The following is a 13,199-nucleotide window of genomic DNA, read 5'->3' on the forward strand; positions in this document are numbered from 1 at the left end:
GGTGACATCATTTAGGACCTTGAAGATTGCAGTGACATTCATAACCTGAGCTGAAACCAGATTGCATACCAGAGAGAATACTGTAGACATCAAGAAAGCCAATCCGTTGATTATTGACACGTTTTCCCAATACTTTTGATAAACAGGGCAAAATAGAAATAGGCCTATAACAGTTAGCATCAGCTTGATCTCCCCCTTTAAAGAAAGGACCCACCATGGCTGCCTTCCAACCAATGGGAACTTCCCCAGAGAGGAGAGACAGGTTAAAAAGGTCAGAGATAGGCTTGGCGATGATAGGGGCCGCAACCTTGAAGAAGAAAGGGTCTATACCATCTGACCCAGATGTTTTTTGGGGGTAAAGTTTAAGGAGCTCCTTTAGCACCTCGGACTCAGTGACCACCTGCAAGGAGAAACTTTGTAGCAGGGCAGGGGAAAAAGAGAGAGGAGCATTGGGGCTAGTCGCATTAGAAGGGGTGGGAGATGGGGAAATATTAGACGGGCAATGAGACATGGCGGAGTCAAATAGGAATCCGGACTTAATGAAGTGGTGATTAAAGAGCTCATCCATGTGCTCCTTGTCAGTAACAACCACATCATCAACATTAAGGGACATGGGCAGCTGTGAGGAGGAGGGTTTATTCTTCAGGTCTTTAACCATTTTCAAGAACTTCTTGGGATTAGACTCACAGAGAGTGAACTGCTCCTTAAAGTAACAAACTTTGGCCTTCTGGATAGCCTGAGTGCACTTATTTTTCATTTGCCTGAACGAGAGCCAGTCAGCCTGAGTATGCATATGCCGAGCCTTTCGCCAAATGCAATTCTTGAGGTGGTGTAACTCTGCCTGATCACGGTCGAACCAGGGGCTGAACCTGTTTTTAATTCTCATTTTCTTTATGGGGGCGTGTTTGTTAACAATACCACTGAAAATATCAATAAAGAAGCTCCAAGCGTCTTCGACAGAGGGGATCAAGCTGATTCTATACCAATTTACAGATGCCAGGTCATGAAAGAAGGCTTGCTCATTAAAGTTTTTACCAAGCGTCTATGACAGGTCGTTTCACTGAGCAGCCATTACGAACACAGGCTGTAAAACCATGATCACTAAGGTCATTACAGAAAACACCAGACTGATACCTATCAGGATTATTTGTGTGGATAACATCAAGGAGAGTAGCATTTTCTGGGTGTTTGGGGTCATACTTTGTGGGATTGGTAATAATCTGAGAAAGGTTTAGGGAGTCCCATTGCTTTAGGACTTGGTCAGGTGGTTTAAGCATGTCCCAGTTTAGGTCACCTAACAGGACAAATTCAGACTTAGTGTAAGGGGCCAGGAGAGAGCTTCAGGTTGGTAGGGTACAGGCCGGTTCTGATGGTGGTAACACCCAGAAACAGTCAACAAAGAGCTATTTGAAAGTTTAATGCTTAAAACCAGCAAATTAAATTGTTTGGGGACAGACTTGGTAGAGACAACTGAGCACTGAAGGTGATACTTGGTAAAGATTGCCACTCCACCAGCTTTGGCCGATCTATCTTGCCAAAAAAGGTTATAACCAGAAAGGTTAACATCAGTGTTCAACGTCTCAGTAACTACATTTTTTATTTAACCTTTATTTAACTAGTCAAGTCAGTTAAGAACAAATTATTTTTTACAATGACGGCCTAGGAACAGTGGGTTCGCTGCCTTGTTCAGGGGCAGAACAGCTCGGGTATTCAATCTGCCAACCTTTAGGTTACTGGCCCGACGCTCTAACCACTAGGCTACCTGCCGCCCGGGCAGTAATGACCAACACATCTGGATTGGACCTGTGAACCCACACTTTCTAAATTGATCAATTTTAGGTAATAGACTTCTAGTGTTAATGTGCAGAAAACCCATGCTTTTACGAGAGCAGAAATCAGTGAAGTAGATATCAGTGCACAAGTCAGATTTGGGGCTAGCAACAGTAGATGGGCCAGGGTGTACATGCACATTTCCAGATATCATCAACAGTAATACAATCAGGGCACGGCAGAGGACAGGGAGAGCTCTGCAGTGTTGATTTTTTATGACATTTGAATGTGCATCAGATGGCAACAAGATCATATTATACAGCAATTTCATCCGGTAACATGAATACAAAGCCGGCGAGAGGTTGTTAGAATAGGATGGGAAGTCTGTGTAATCAATAGAGACTCAGAGTCCCGAGTGTGGTAACAAACATAGTCTGTTCCACGGTTGGGAAAACAAGCAAGTTCATAGTCAACAAAGCACGCAGGAGTCATGAGACAAATAGAATAAAGCACAAGAAAAAAATATAATGACTTGGGGCTAGCCATTGTAAGTTCAAAGAGTCACCCACCCCAACAAGATATCTTGAGAGAGTAGCACTCTATGAGTCCAGTATGCTGTAAAAGTCTGAGATAAAATCAATAAGTAGTAGGTCTATATTAGTTTATTAAAGTGTTTCTGAGTAAGCTCACATAATAAACTTCACAAGTTAATTAGCCTACCTAAAATTATGATCAGTACAAATCATCAAATCAAATGTATTTATATAGCCCTTCTTACATCAGCTGATATCTCAAAGTGCTGTACATAAAACCAGCCTAAAACCCCAAACAGCAAGCAATGCAGGTGTAGAAGCACGGTGGCTAGGAAAAACTCTGTTGAAAGGCCTAAACCTAGGAAGAAACCTAGAGAGAAACCAGGCTATGAGGGGTGGCCAGTCCTCTTCTGGCTGTGTCGGGTGGAGATTATAACAGAACATGGCCAAGATGTTCAAATGTTCATAAATGACCAGCATGGTCAAATAATAATAATCACAGTAGTTGTCGAGGGTGCAACAAGTCAGCACCTCAAGAGTAAATGTCAGTTGGCTTTTCATAGCCGATCATTGAGAGTATCTCTACCGCTCCTGCTGTCTCTAGAGAGTTGAAAACAGCAGGTCTGGGACAGGTAGCACGTCCGGTGAACAGGTCAGGGTTCCATAGCCGCAGGCAGAACAGTTGAAACTGGAGCAGCAGCATGGCCAGGTGGACTGGGGAGAGCAAGGAGTCATCATGTCAGGTAGTCCTGAGGCATGGTCCTAGGGCTCAGGTCCTCCGAGAGAGAGAAAGAGAGAATTAGATAGAGCATTCTTAAATTCACAAAAGACACCGGATAGACAGGAGAAATACTCCAGATATAACAGACTGACCCTAGCCCCCCGACACATAAACTACTGCAGCATAAATACTGGAGGCTGAGACAGGAGGGGTCAGGAGACACTGTGGCCCCATCCGATGATACCCCCGGACAGGGCCAAACAGGAAGGCTATAACCCCACCCACTTTGCCAAAGCACAGCCCCCACACCACTAGAGGGATATCTTCAACCACCAACTTACCATCCTGAGACAAGGCCGAGTATAGCCCACAAAGATCTCCGCCACGGCACAACCCAAGGGGGGGCGCCAACCCAGACAGGAAGACCACGTCAGTGACTCAACCCACTCAAGTGACGCACCCCTCCTAGGGACGGCATGGAAGAACACCAATAAGCCAGTGACTCAGCCCATGTAATAGTGTTAGAGGCAGAGAATCCCAGTGGAGAGAGGGGAACCGGCCAGGCAGAGACAGTAAGGGCGGTTCGTTGCTCCAGAGCCTTTCCGTTCACCTTCACACTCCTGGGCCAGACTACACTCAATCATAGGACCCACTGAAGAGATGAGTCTTCAGTAAAGACTTAAAGGTTGAGACCGAGTCTGCATCTCTTACATGGGTAGGCAGACAATTCCATAAAAATTGAGCTCTATAGGAGAAAGCCCTGCCTCCAGCTGTTTGTTTAGAAATTCTAGGGACAATTAGGAGGCCTGCGTCTTGTGACCGTAGCGTACGTGTATGGCAGGACCAAATTGGAAAGATAGGTAGGAGCAAGCCCATGTAATGCTTTGTGGATTAGCAGTAAAACCTTGAGTTCAGCCCTTGCCTTAACAGGAAGCCAGTGTAGGAGGCTAGCACTGGAGTAATATGATCAATTTTTGTTGGTTCTAGTCAGGATTCTAGCAGCCGTATTTAGCACTAACTGAAGTTTATTTAGTGCTTTATCCGGGTAGCCGGAAAGTAGAGCATAGAAGTAACAAAAGCATGGATTAATTTTTCTGCATCATTTGTGGACAGAAAGTTTCTGATTTTTGCAATGTTACGTAGATGGAAAAAAGCTGTCCTTGAAACAGTCTTGATATGTTCTTCAAAAGAGAGATCAGGGTCCAGAGTAACGCAGAGTTCCTTCACAGTTTTATTTGAGACGACTGTACAACCATCAAGACTAATTGTCAGATTTAACAGAAGATCTCTTTGTTTCTTGGGACCTAGAACAAGCATCAAAGTTTTGTCCGAGTTTAAAAGTAGAAAGTTTGCAGCCATCCACTTCCTTATGTCTGAAACACAGGCTTCTAGCGAGGGCAATTTTGGGGCTTCACCATGTTTCATTGAAATGTACAGCTGTGTGTCATCCGCATAGCAGTGAAATTTAACATTATGTTTTCGAATGTCATCCCCAAGAGGTAAAATATATAGTGAAAACAATAGTGGTCCTAAAACGGAACCTTGAGGAACACCGAAATTTACAGTTGATTTGTCAGAGGACAAACCATTCACAGAGACAAACTGATATCTTTCCGACAGATAAGATCTAAACCAGGCCAGAACTTGTCCATGTAGACCAATTTGGGTTTCCAATCTCTCCAAAAGAATGTGGTGATCGATGGTATCAAAAGCAGCACTAAGATCTAGGAGCACGAGGACAGATGCAGAGCCACGGTCTGACACCATTAAAAGGTCATTTACCACCTTCACAAGTGCAGTCTCAGTGCTATGATGGGGTCTTAAACCAGACTGAAGCGTTTCGTATACATAGTTTTTCTTCAGGAAGGCAGTGAGTTGCTGCGCAACAGCTTTTTCTAAAATGTTTGAGAGGAATGGAAGATTCGATATAGGCCGATAGTTTTTTATATTTTCTGGGTCAAGGTTTGGCTTTTTCAAGAGAGGCTTTATTACTGCCACTTTTAGTGAGTTTGGTACACATCCGGTGGATAGAGAGCCGTTTATTATGTTCAACATAGGAGGGCCAAGCACAGGAAGCAGCTCTTTCAGTAGTTTAGTTGGAATAGGGTCCAGTATGCAGCTTGAAGGTTTAGAGGCCATGATTATTTTCATCATTGTGTCAAGAGATATAGTACTAAAACACTTGAGTGTCTCCCTTGATCCTAGGTCCTGGCAGAGTTGTGCAGACTCAGGACAACTGAGCTTTGGAGGAATACGCAGATTTAAAGAGGAGTCCGTAATTTGCTTTCTAATGATCATGATCTTTTCCTCAAAGAAGTTCATGAATTCATTACTGCTGAAGTGAAAGCCATCCTCTCTTGGGGAATGCTACTTTTTAGTTAGCTTTGCGACAGTATCAAAAATAAATTTTGGATTGTTCTTATTTTCCTCAATTAAGTTGGAAAAATAGGATGATCGAGCAGCAGTGCGGTCTCTTCGATACTGCACGGTACTGTCTTTCCAAGCTAGTCGGAAGACTTCCAGTTTGGTGTGGCGCCATTTCTGTTCCAATTTTCTGGAAGCTTGCTTCAGAGCTCGTGTATTTTCTGTATACCCAGGGAGCTAGTTTCTAATGACAAATGTTTTTAGTTTTTAGGAGTGCAACTGCATCTAGGGTATTGCGCAAAGTTAAATTGAGTTCCTCAGTTAGGTGATTAAGTGATTTCTGTCCTCTGATGTCCTTGGGTAGGCAGAGGGAGTCTGGAAGGGCATCAAGGAATCTTTGGGTTGTCTAAGAATTTATAGCACAACTTTTGATGCTCCTTGGTTGGGGTCTGAGCAGATTATTTGTTGCGATTGCAAACGTAATAAAATGGTGGTCCGATAGTCCAGGATTATGAGGAAAAACATTAAGATCCACAACATTTATTCCATGGGACAAAACTAGGTCCAGAGTATGACTGTGGCAGTGAGTAGGTCCAGAGACATGTTGGACAACACCCACTGAGTCGATGATGGCTCCGAAAGCCTTTTGGAGTGGGTCTGTGGACTTCTCCACGTGAATATTAAAGTCACCAAATATTTCAATATTATCTGCTGTGACTACAATGTCCGATAGGAATTCAGGGAACTCAGTGAGGAACGCTGTATATGACCCAGGAGGCCTGTAAACAGTAGCTATAAAAAGTGATTGAGTAGGCTGCATATATTTCATGACTAGAAGCTCAAAAGATGAAAACGTCGTTGTTGTTTTTTTGTAAATTAAAATTTGCTATTGTAAATGTTAGCAACACCTCCGCCTTTGCGGGATGCGCGGGGGATATGGTCACTAGTGTAACCAGGAGGTGAGGCTTCATTTAACACAGGTAATTCATCAGGCTTAAGCCATGTTTCAGTCAGGCCAATCACATCAAGATTATGATCAGTGATTAGTTCATTGACTATAACTGCCTTTGAAATGAGGGATCTAACATTAAGTAGCCCTATTTTGACATGTGAGGTATAACGATCTCTTTCAATAATGGCAGGAATGGAGGAGGTTTTTATTCTAGTGAGATTGCTAAAGCGAACACCGCCATGCTTAGTTTTGCCCAACCTAGGTCAAGGCACAGACACGGTCTCAATGGGGATAGCTGAGCTGACTACACAAATGTATGATACTTTACAGGAAAAACTGATCTGAGTTCTGTACATTAGATTGCTTTACCACTAAGGTCAGGTTAATTTTAGTTAGATTACACGGTTTAGTAGATTAAGCATGTTTTTAATCCTGTACTTAAATTAATCATTGTTATGCTACCACCTACTGAAAGTACAGTATTCATAAACCTGTTTGAAAGGTTTCCACTAGTTACCACAGCCACAAAGTCAAAGTTGCCTATATCGTAAAAATTCATGAAAACACAAATTAGCTTTTCTGTCTTAATATAAGGTTGGGGTTAGGCATAAAGTTAGCAATGTGGTTAATGTTAAGCAATGTGGTTAACATTTTAAGAAGATAAATTGTAGAAATAGGCGGGGTTTATGACTGTAGCTGTGGTAACTAGTGACGACCGTTTCTTAAACATCTGCGTTCATTTCCTGGACACAATGTCCACGATTTCAAAACCAGGATTACGAACGAAATGCATAATATCCTATATTTCTGATCGCATTATGGCAGGATTACATGTTTTTTGTATTATTATTATTATTGTGAATGGCTTTATAGGGCACGTTTCCTTGAAGTCCCGCGCGCATGCGCTTTGATCCCCTCCTATTTTATAAAAAAAAAAAATCAGACGAAAATGGCTACCTTTCTCATTTAAACCTCTGTCCTAGAAGATTAAATAAAGATGAAATACCCGGCGCATAATGTAAACCAGGATCAAGTCAATATCCATGGATTATAGGGCGTAGAATGCATCCGTTTGTATCATGATGTTGTGGCGGTCAAGAATGGAAAATCTATCCGTTTCATATTTAACCCATTGCATCCATGATCCGCCTTCAAATTAGGTTTGTGATTTTATCGTTTTTATGTTCTCAAAATGTACTTGGAAATGCAGCAGTTTTATTCGTGTATTGCATTGTAGTAGCGCCCATTGCCTCATTATACAGCTGTTGTATTTTTGGGTTTGTAAACGCATAATAGCGAGACACTTCACTGTATGTTGCATATTGCATTAACACCGGATATGGTTTTGCAACACAATAGCCGTTCGAATTGGACAAGATGTTAGCGAATAGAATATATACTTTATAACATATCTATCACATAGTGTTGTGATGTGCATCACCATATTAGGTTTTTATTTTGTGTGTGTGCGTGCGTGCGTGCGTTTATGTGTGTGTTTTTGTGCATGCAAGTAATTCTGTGTCACACATACCAATGCTGAACCTGTTTACCTTTCATGTGTACCCCTCAACAGAAAATGATGCACCAAGTCACTAGCAGCAGCAATGACTATTGCATGAGTGGCCTTGCAGAGGAATGTCAACACCCAACCAGCCACTTTGACTTATGTAGCTCGCAATCCAACAAATTCTACCCTTCGCCCCCACCTCCTACTCTACAGCTGCCTCGCCCTAACCTACCCCCTCTTCCACAGGGCATGCACAAACCCATGCCGTGTCAAATGCAACAAGAGACCCAGAATGAGTTCCACGCTCAGACAGTGAGGATCCGAGGGCCTAGTGAGGCTCCAACTGGGCCAGAGAGCTCCAAGAAAAAAAAAGGAAGTGTCGTCAAATCCGGCCGTAGAGGGAGACCCTCGGGGACCACTAAGTCAGCCGGTTACCGGACAAGCACCGGACGTCCGTTGGGGACCACGAAAGCTGCGGGGTTCAAGACCAGTCCCGGCAGGCCTCTGGGTACAACCAAAGCGGCGGGCTACAAGGTTAGCCCTGGGAGGCCTCCTGGTAGCATCAAGACTCTGGCTCGGCTCAAGAAACTGGAGTATGGGAGCTGTGATGGTACCAAGAAACTAGACTTCAGTAACTGCGGCGGCGGAGCCAAGAAACTGGACTATGCCAGCTGCGAAGTGGCACCTTTCCCTTACACCCTGATGCAGAAACGAGGCTTGCGTGAGTCTACTGGCAAAGTGGAGGAAACTAACGAGTAGTTATGCCTGTGTTTCTATCTATTGCCTAGAACTCATATTTGAGTGCTTGTCCTAAAGGATGTTGATGACCAGAAGGGACTCATGTAGCCAAAATATGGGTTGACTTTTGGATAGGTCTGGCACTGGCTACCTAAGAATGGCTCCTCCTCTCTTCAATGTACTCTGCTGATATCGTCACCATTTACTCTGTCCCTATCCAAAGACTGAAATCGCTCTCTTTTTTTTCTCAATAAGTTTGCTATCTTATTTTACAGAGATTGCATGGTGAGACATATAATAAATACAATCAATATACTTTAGCTAAACAGGAATGAGAGAAATAGCCTACTATTCATCATAATCTGTTCAAATGCTCGCTGTCTGGAGAAGGGTTGTTGTTTTGTTCAAATGTTTAAATATCTGATCTGTTTTATTCATCTGTTTATGTTATGCTCTGATATAATGTGCTTTATTATTAGTAGTCTTCTTGTCATTGAAAACATTTTCGGAGTAGAAAACAACACAAAAAAACTAGCAAAACGTGAATCTTAAGCTTCTCCCAGAGTGCATGTGGCAGTGTTTGTGTCTTTTTGTGTTGTCTGGTATGACATGTATTTCATTTGTGTTTATATGCAGCATTACGAGACATGGGACTGGATTCAATGCGATATAACATTGTTATAACACAGTTTCTGTCATTTCGCTTGAACTGTGCATCTGAAAACCTCTCATAATACTTATTTGACGACATAGCAATTGTTATTTCTAACACTTTGTAAATATGAATGGTTTTTGTCTTCTCAATGTAATGTATTATTCTTTGTTCTTACACGGTAACTATCACTTGATAAAAGCAAACCCAGAATGAAATGTCGTTATGCTGTTGAGTAGGAGCTATAATTTTAGAGAGAAAACGCTAGGTGGTGGAGTATGTGTAACGATATTGTAATGTATGTATGACCCCCCCAAAAATAATGAAATGGTCATTCCAAAATGATCATATTGTCTTGGCTGATATTTTAATGGTGTGTAGTCTATTGACAATAGTATAGACAATTGTGTTTGTAAAGTGCAGACAAAGACCTATGTCCATGTTTTCATATCATGGGGTCCAGGTCCCACTATGGGCCAGTGGACCCCACCTTTATAAAACACTGATTGCATGTCCAACTACTCTTCAAGATCAATATAAGGAATTCTGTTTCAATCCTGACATTCACATCCTATTATAATGTTTCTAAGAAGATATATGTACAAAAACATGGGTATGGTGTATTACATGGGCCCAGAATTACATATGGCCTGTGTTGTGAATCTCATAGAACTGAGAAACTCATATTGAATGAGGAAAAAAGAACAAGACATTTCATATAATTTCAACATAAAAACATTTGGCCACTTTGAAAAAAAATCCTATCTAATTTTCTTATTGTCTGGGCCCCTGACATTGCATGTGCCTTTTCTTCGTTCACCGTCTCCTGAGTGACGGCCTCGCAAGGTTACAAATCGGCAGATTGGTCATCAATGAAGAGCAGCTTGCCTATCAGGTAATACGATTAATTAGAATTGGCTATACAATAATGTCTGTAGCCTGTTTGACATCTGTCATTTCGATGTAGCAGTTGTGTGCATTGTGCAAAGCGAGTTTATTACAGTTGCGGTAGGCCACCACTGCAAGTATGGCGAGCCTTTTGTGTGGCCACTATGCAAGGCGCATTCTCCTTATATCCTGCTGTTATTTCAATGCGAATTTATTGCAGGATACGTGGGGGAAACTGATAGGCATTTAGCCTAAATAACAATATTCTATTACATTACACCTCATTCACAGCATGATGTCAAGGGGTTCGACTTAATTTGGGGCTTTGCCCCTACCATTGACATGTTTATTGCCGCCGACATGTTTTTGACGCGCCATGACCTATTTTCTCTGCTGTCAGGCAATATGGCGCATAGTCTATTTTAAAACTTTAACCAGGCCTCATCAGCGTGCGCTCTTTTCCCGTCGAGCACATGCGAACTATTGATCCGCGTTTGTTGTGGCCACAGATTCGTCTCTATCTTTCTGCTATCCAAAATGGAGGAAACAAGTTACGCCTTTGTTGGGAAAAGGAAACCAATGGCGCAATGGTTTATCAGTGCGGAATACCAATCCCCTCACATAACCCCATAATAAATAGTCTTATATTATCTAGCCGAGGGTTTCATGTATGTTGGCTAAAACACACGAGGGTATACATCATAGCCCCCGCTTTTATTTGAGATGGTGCACCTGGATTTGTCTGCGTGACTGTAGAGTGTTGTGTAGTGACTGATAGGGTGAGAGAGAGAGAGTACCCGGCCCGACGTGCTGTGATCCGCGGCTCCGCAGACTGGGGGTTGGGTAGCTGTGCGGATTGGTTGCTCAGCTCTGCTCGCCAACACAGCCAGTTAGTCGAGCAGGGCTTGTTTTAACATAACCAGAGGCACAATTCGACAGCCCGCAAAACAATCATGTAAATATGAAATTGTAATTGCTAGGGACCAAGGTGGTATAGGCTACACTGACTTTTGATGCACTAAAATGGAAGGCTTTAATTATATTTTGTCCATTGGTGACTCTGTTTTGTTAAGGCCGAAGTTGATGAGATAGTACAGGAGGTGAAGGGGAGAGAATGAGAGCTCTGGGTCTTTCTTGGCCTACTACTGCTGGGATTGTGCAGATCCGCTTTCACAAATCGAAAAAAACATACGCTTCATGCCCCAATCTGAAAGACCCGCTGTTGGTTTTATTGTGACCGAGCTCCAAATGGTAAGATTCTTGCGTTTTTTAATTCACACGATGTTTTTAAACGTTTTGAACCGCCCTTTTGTGAGTTAGAATGGGAGCTTCCTATGTCGGTTTTTATAGGCTCTGTAGGCAATTTGTGTGAACCATTGTGTATGATGGCTTTGACTGTATTGACTACCCTAAAGTCAGGTAGGCTGTCAGCGTGAGCAGTGTTGCACACTTCTATCATTTTTGTGTTCGCGATCGTTCTATTTTGTTAACAAAAACAGAACGAGTAGATATGATTCGACTGTGAACCGGGCAGAGCACACCGGTCGCTCGCTGGGTTTTCCTGATCTTTTTGTCTTCTCTGCTGCAACTACGGACGGCCTTCAGATGGGAAGCCATGCAATGTCGTCTGATTAGTGTAGGCTATGCGGTGCATGGCGGTAGTCTTTCTTTCTGTTATTGTCGCGTGGAATGTGAGTTGTTATTTACAGACAGACAGTATGGTTTTTGTTTTGTAACATTGTAGCAATTTCAAACAGTGCATGAGCCTGAATCATATGAATTGACCACACTGTAGCTGGATAGGAAAAACCTGGTTGTTTACTAGAAGACTTAGCTTTTGTGACCTCGACCCCCCTAACGTGCATTTCCTTTTACTATGACAGGAAGGAGCCATGACAACATGAATCGGTCATACAGACGGGCTGTTCGGGGGCGCTCAGCATCAGCCACAGTGTACAGCTCAGGCCAGCCAAAGCTGAGGCCCCCCAATGGCCTCTCAGTTTCCACTTCCTATGGAAACCAGTGTAACAGCAGCACCAAGCATGGTTCAACAGACCAACCGTCGGTGGCCATGCAACTGTCAACCTCCTCCCTCAAACAGGCACCTAGCTACGTGTATAACCAGGCAGAGAGGGAGAGGCCCCACTGCTACAGTCCTCTGCTGAGGCTCCAGGATCTCTCCACTATGGTACACAGACCTGGGTCTGATCTGGGACCCGGGCCCCAGCCTAAGGAGCTCGACGCCAGGAACCATTTGCACTCTCACAGCCCAGTGGGAGGCTCTAGTTGTGGGACTCCTCTGGTCCGACTGCCCCCCTCTCCCGGTAACGAGGAGACAGAACCCTGCGAGGATTCCATCCGAGATCAGAACCGTTTCTCTCCTGTTAGTTCTGATAGTTTGGAGCGCTGCTCCCCCATCCCCAATGGATACCTGCATTTCGAGTCCACCTTGTTTGACAGTGGGGACAGGGAGGATGAGGACGACGAGGAGGAAGAGTTGGAATCTTTTCAACAACACTCTTCTAAGTCTGCCAGAGACAGAACAGTCACAGACTCTAACACCACCTCTGGTTCAGGGGTAGACCATAACAGCACATACAAGCCCTCTGTTCTCAACCTGATGTCTAAGAGTCTATCTGAACTGGACCCTACTCTGAGCCCCAGTGCCCTGCCTGACATGTCCATGGGGGATGGCTGGAGTATGGACCAGGACTCCGACAGTGACAGTGCGATGACAGGAGACACACTTGACCATGGTCTCATCTCACCTGTTGGAACCAACTCTAATGTGAGTTCTCTCTCTTACTGAGAATCATAATAATAATAATAATAATAACCCTAGGGGCAGATGCATCCTGGGTAGCTCTGAAAATATATCTGATGTTATCTGATGTTATCTACAGTTCTGTAAATACTGTGTAATCTCCTGGAACAGTATTTGTCAAGGAGCCATTCTTATTTTATCGTTTCGGTTTTGTATACACTATATGCCGATCGACCATGTTTCACATTTTGAATTTTAGATTCTAAAATTTTTTGAACTGTCAAAGGAATGATCCTATATGTGTAGTAAG

General features: G+C 43.3%; 2 protein-coding genes across 4 annotated transcripts in view; both read left to right on the forward strand.

The window, feature by feature from the left end:
• The first annotated feature begins 7,166 nt into the window (after positions 1 to 7,166).
• Positions 7,167 to 9,582, forward strand: LOC123744679 (UPF0461 protein C5orf24 homolog). The gene is made up of 2 exons (XM_045724222.2): positions 7,167 to 7,500; positions 7,914 to 9,582. The coding sequence occupies exon 2, from the start codon at positions 7,917 to 7,919 to the stop codon at positions 8,604 to 8,606; it is 690 nt and encodes a 229-aa protein (XP_045580178.1). The 5' UTR covers positions 7,167 to 7,500; positions 7,914 to 7,916; the 3' UTR covers positions 8,607 to 9,582.
• Positions 9,583 to 9,721: 139 nt separating this feature from the next.
• LOC106612244 (histone-lysine N-methyltransferase, H3 lysine-36 specific) overlaps positions 9,722 to 13,199 on the forward strand; it is a 49,097-nt gene continuing 45,619 nt past the window's right edge. Inside the window, exons 1-2 of one of the 3 annotated variants that reach the window (XM_045724219.2) lie at positions 9,722 to 10,132; positions 12,009 to 12,913. In XM_045724219.2, coding sequence (XP_045580175.2) covers positions 12,026 to 12,913 — 888 coding nt within the window. In that variant the 5' untranslated portion in view covers positions 9,722 to 10,132; positions 12,009 to 12,025. Of the gene's footprint in view, positions 10,133 to 10,695; positions 11,377 to 11,523; positions 11,817 to 12,008; positions 12,914 to 13,199 lie in introns of those variants that run through there. The other 2 variants (XM_045724218.2, XM_045724220.2) reach the window with 2 other exon arrangements.

Source organism: Salmo salar, chromosome 09, assembly GCF_965601325.2.
Source record: "Salmo salar chromosome 09, fSalSal1, whole genome shotgun sequence".
NCBI lineage: Eukaryota > Metazoa > Chordata > Actinopteri > Salmoniformes > Salmonidae > Salmo > Salmo salar.

Excerpts from the sequence above, each read along its gene's own strand:
- LOC123744679 (XM_045724222.2), top strand. The coding sequence starts at position 7,917 with ATGATGCACCAAGTCACTAGCAGCAGCAATGACTATTGCATGAGTGGC.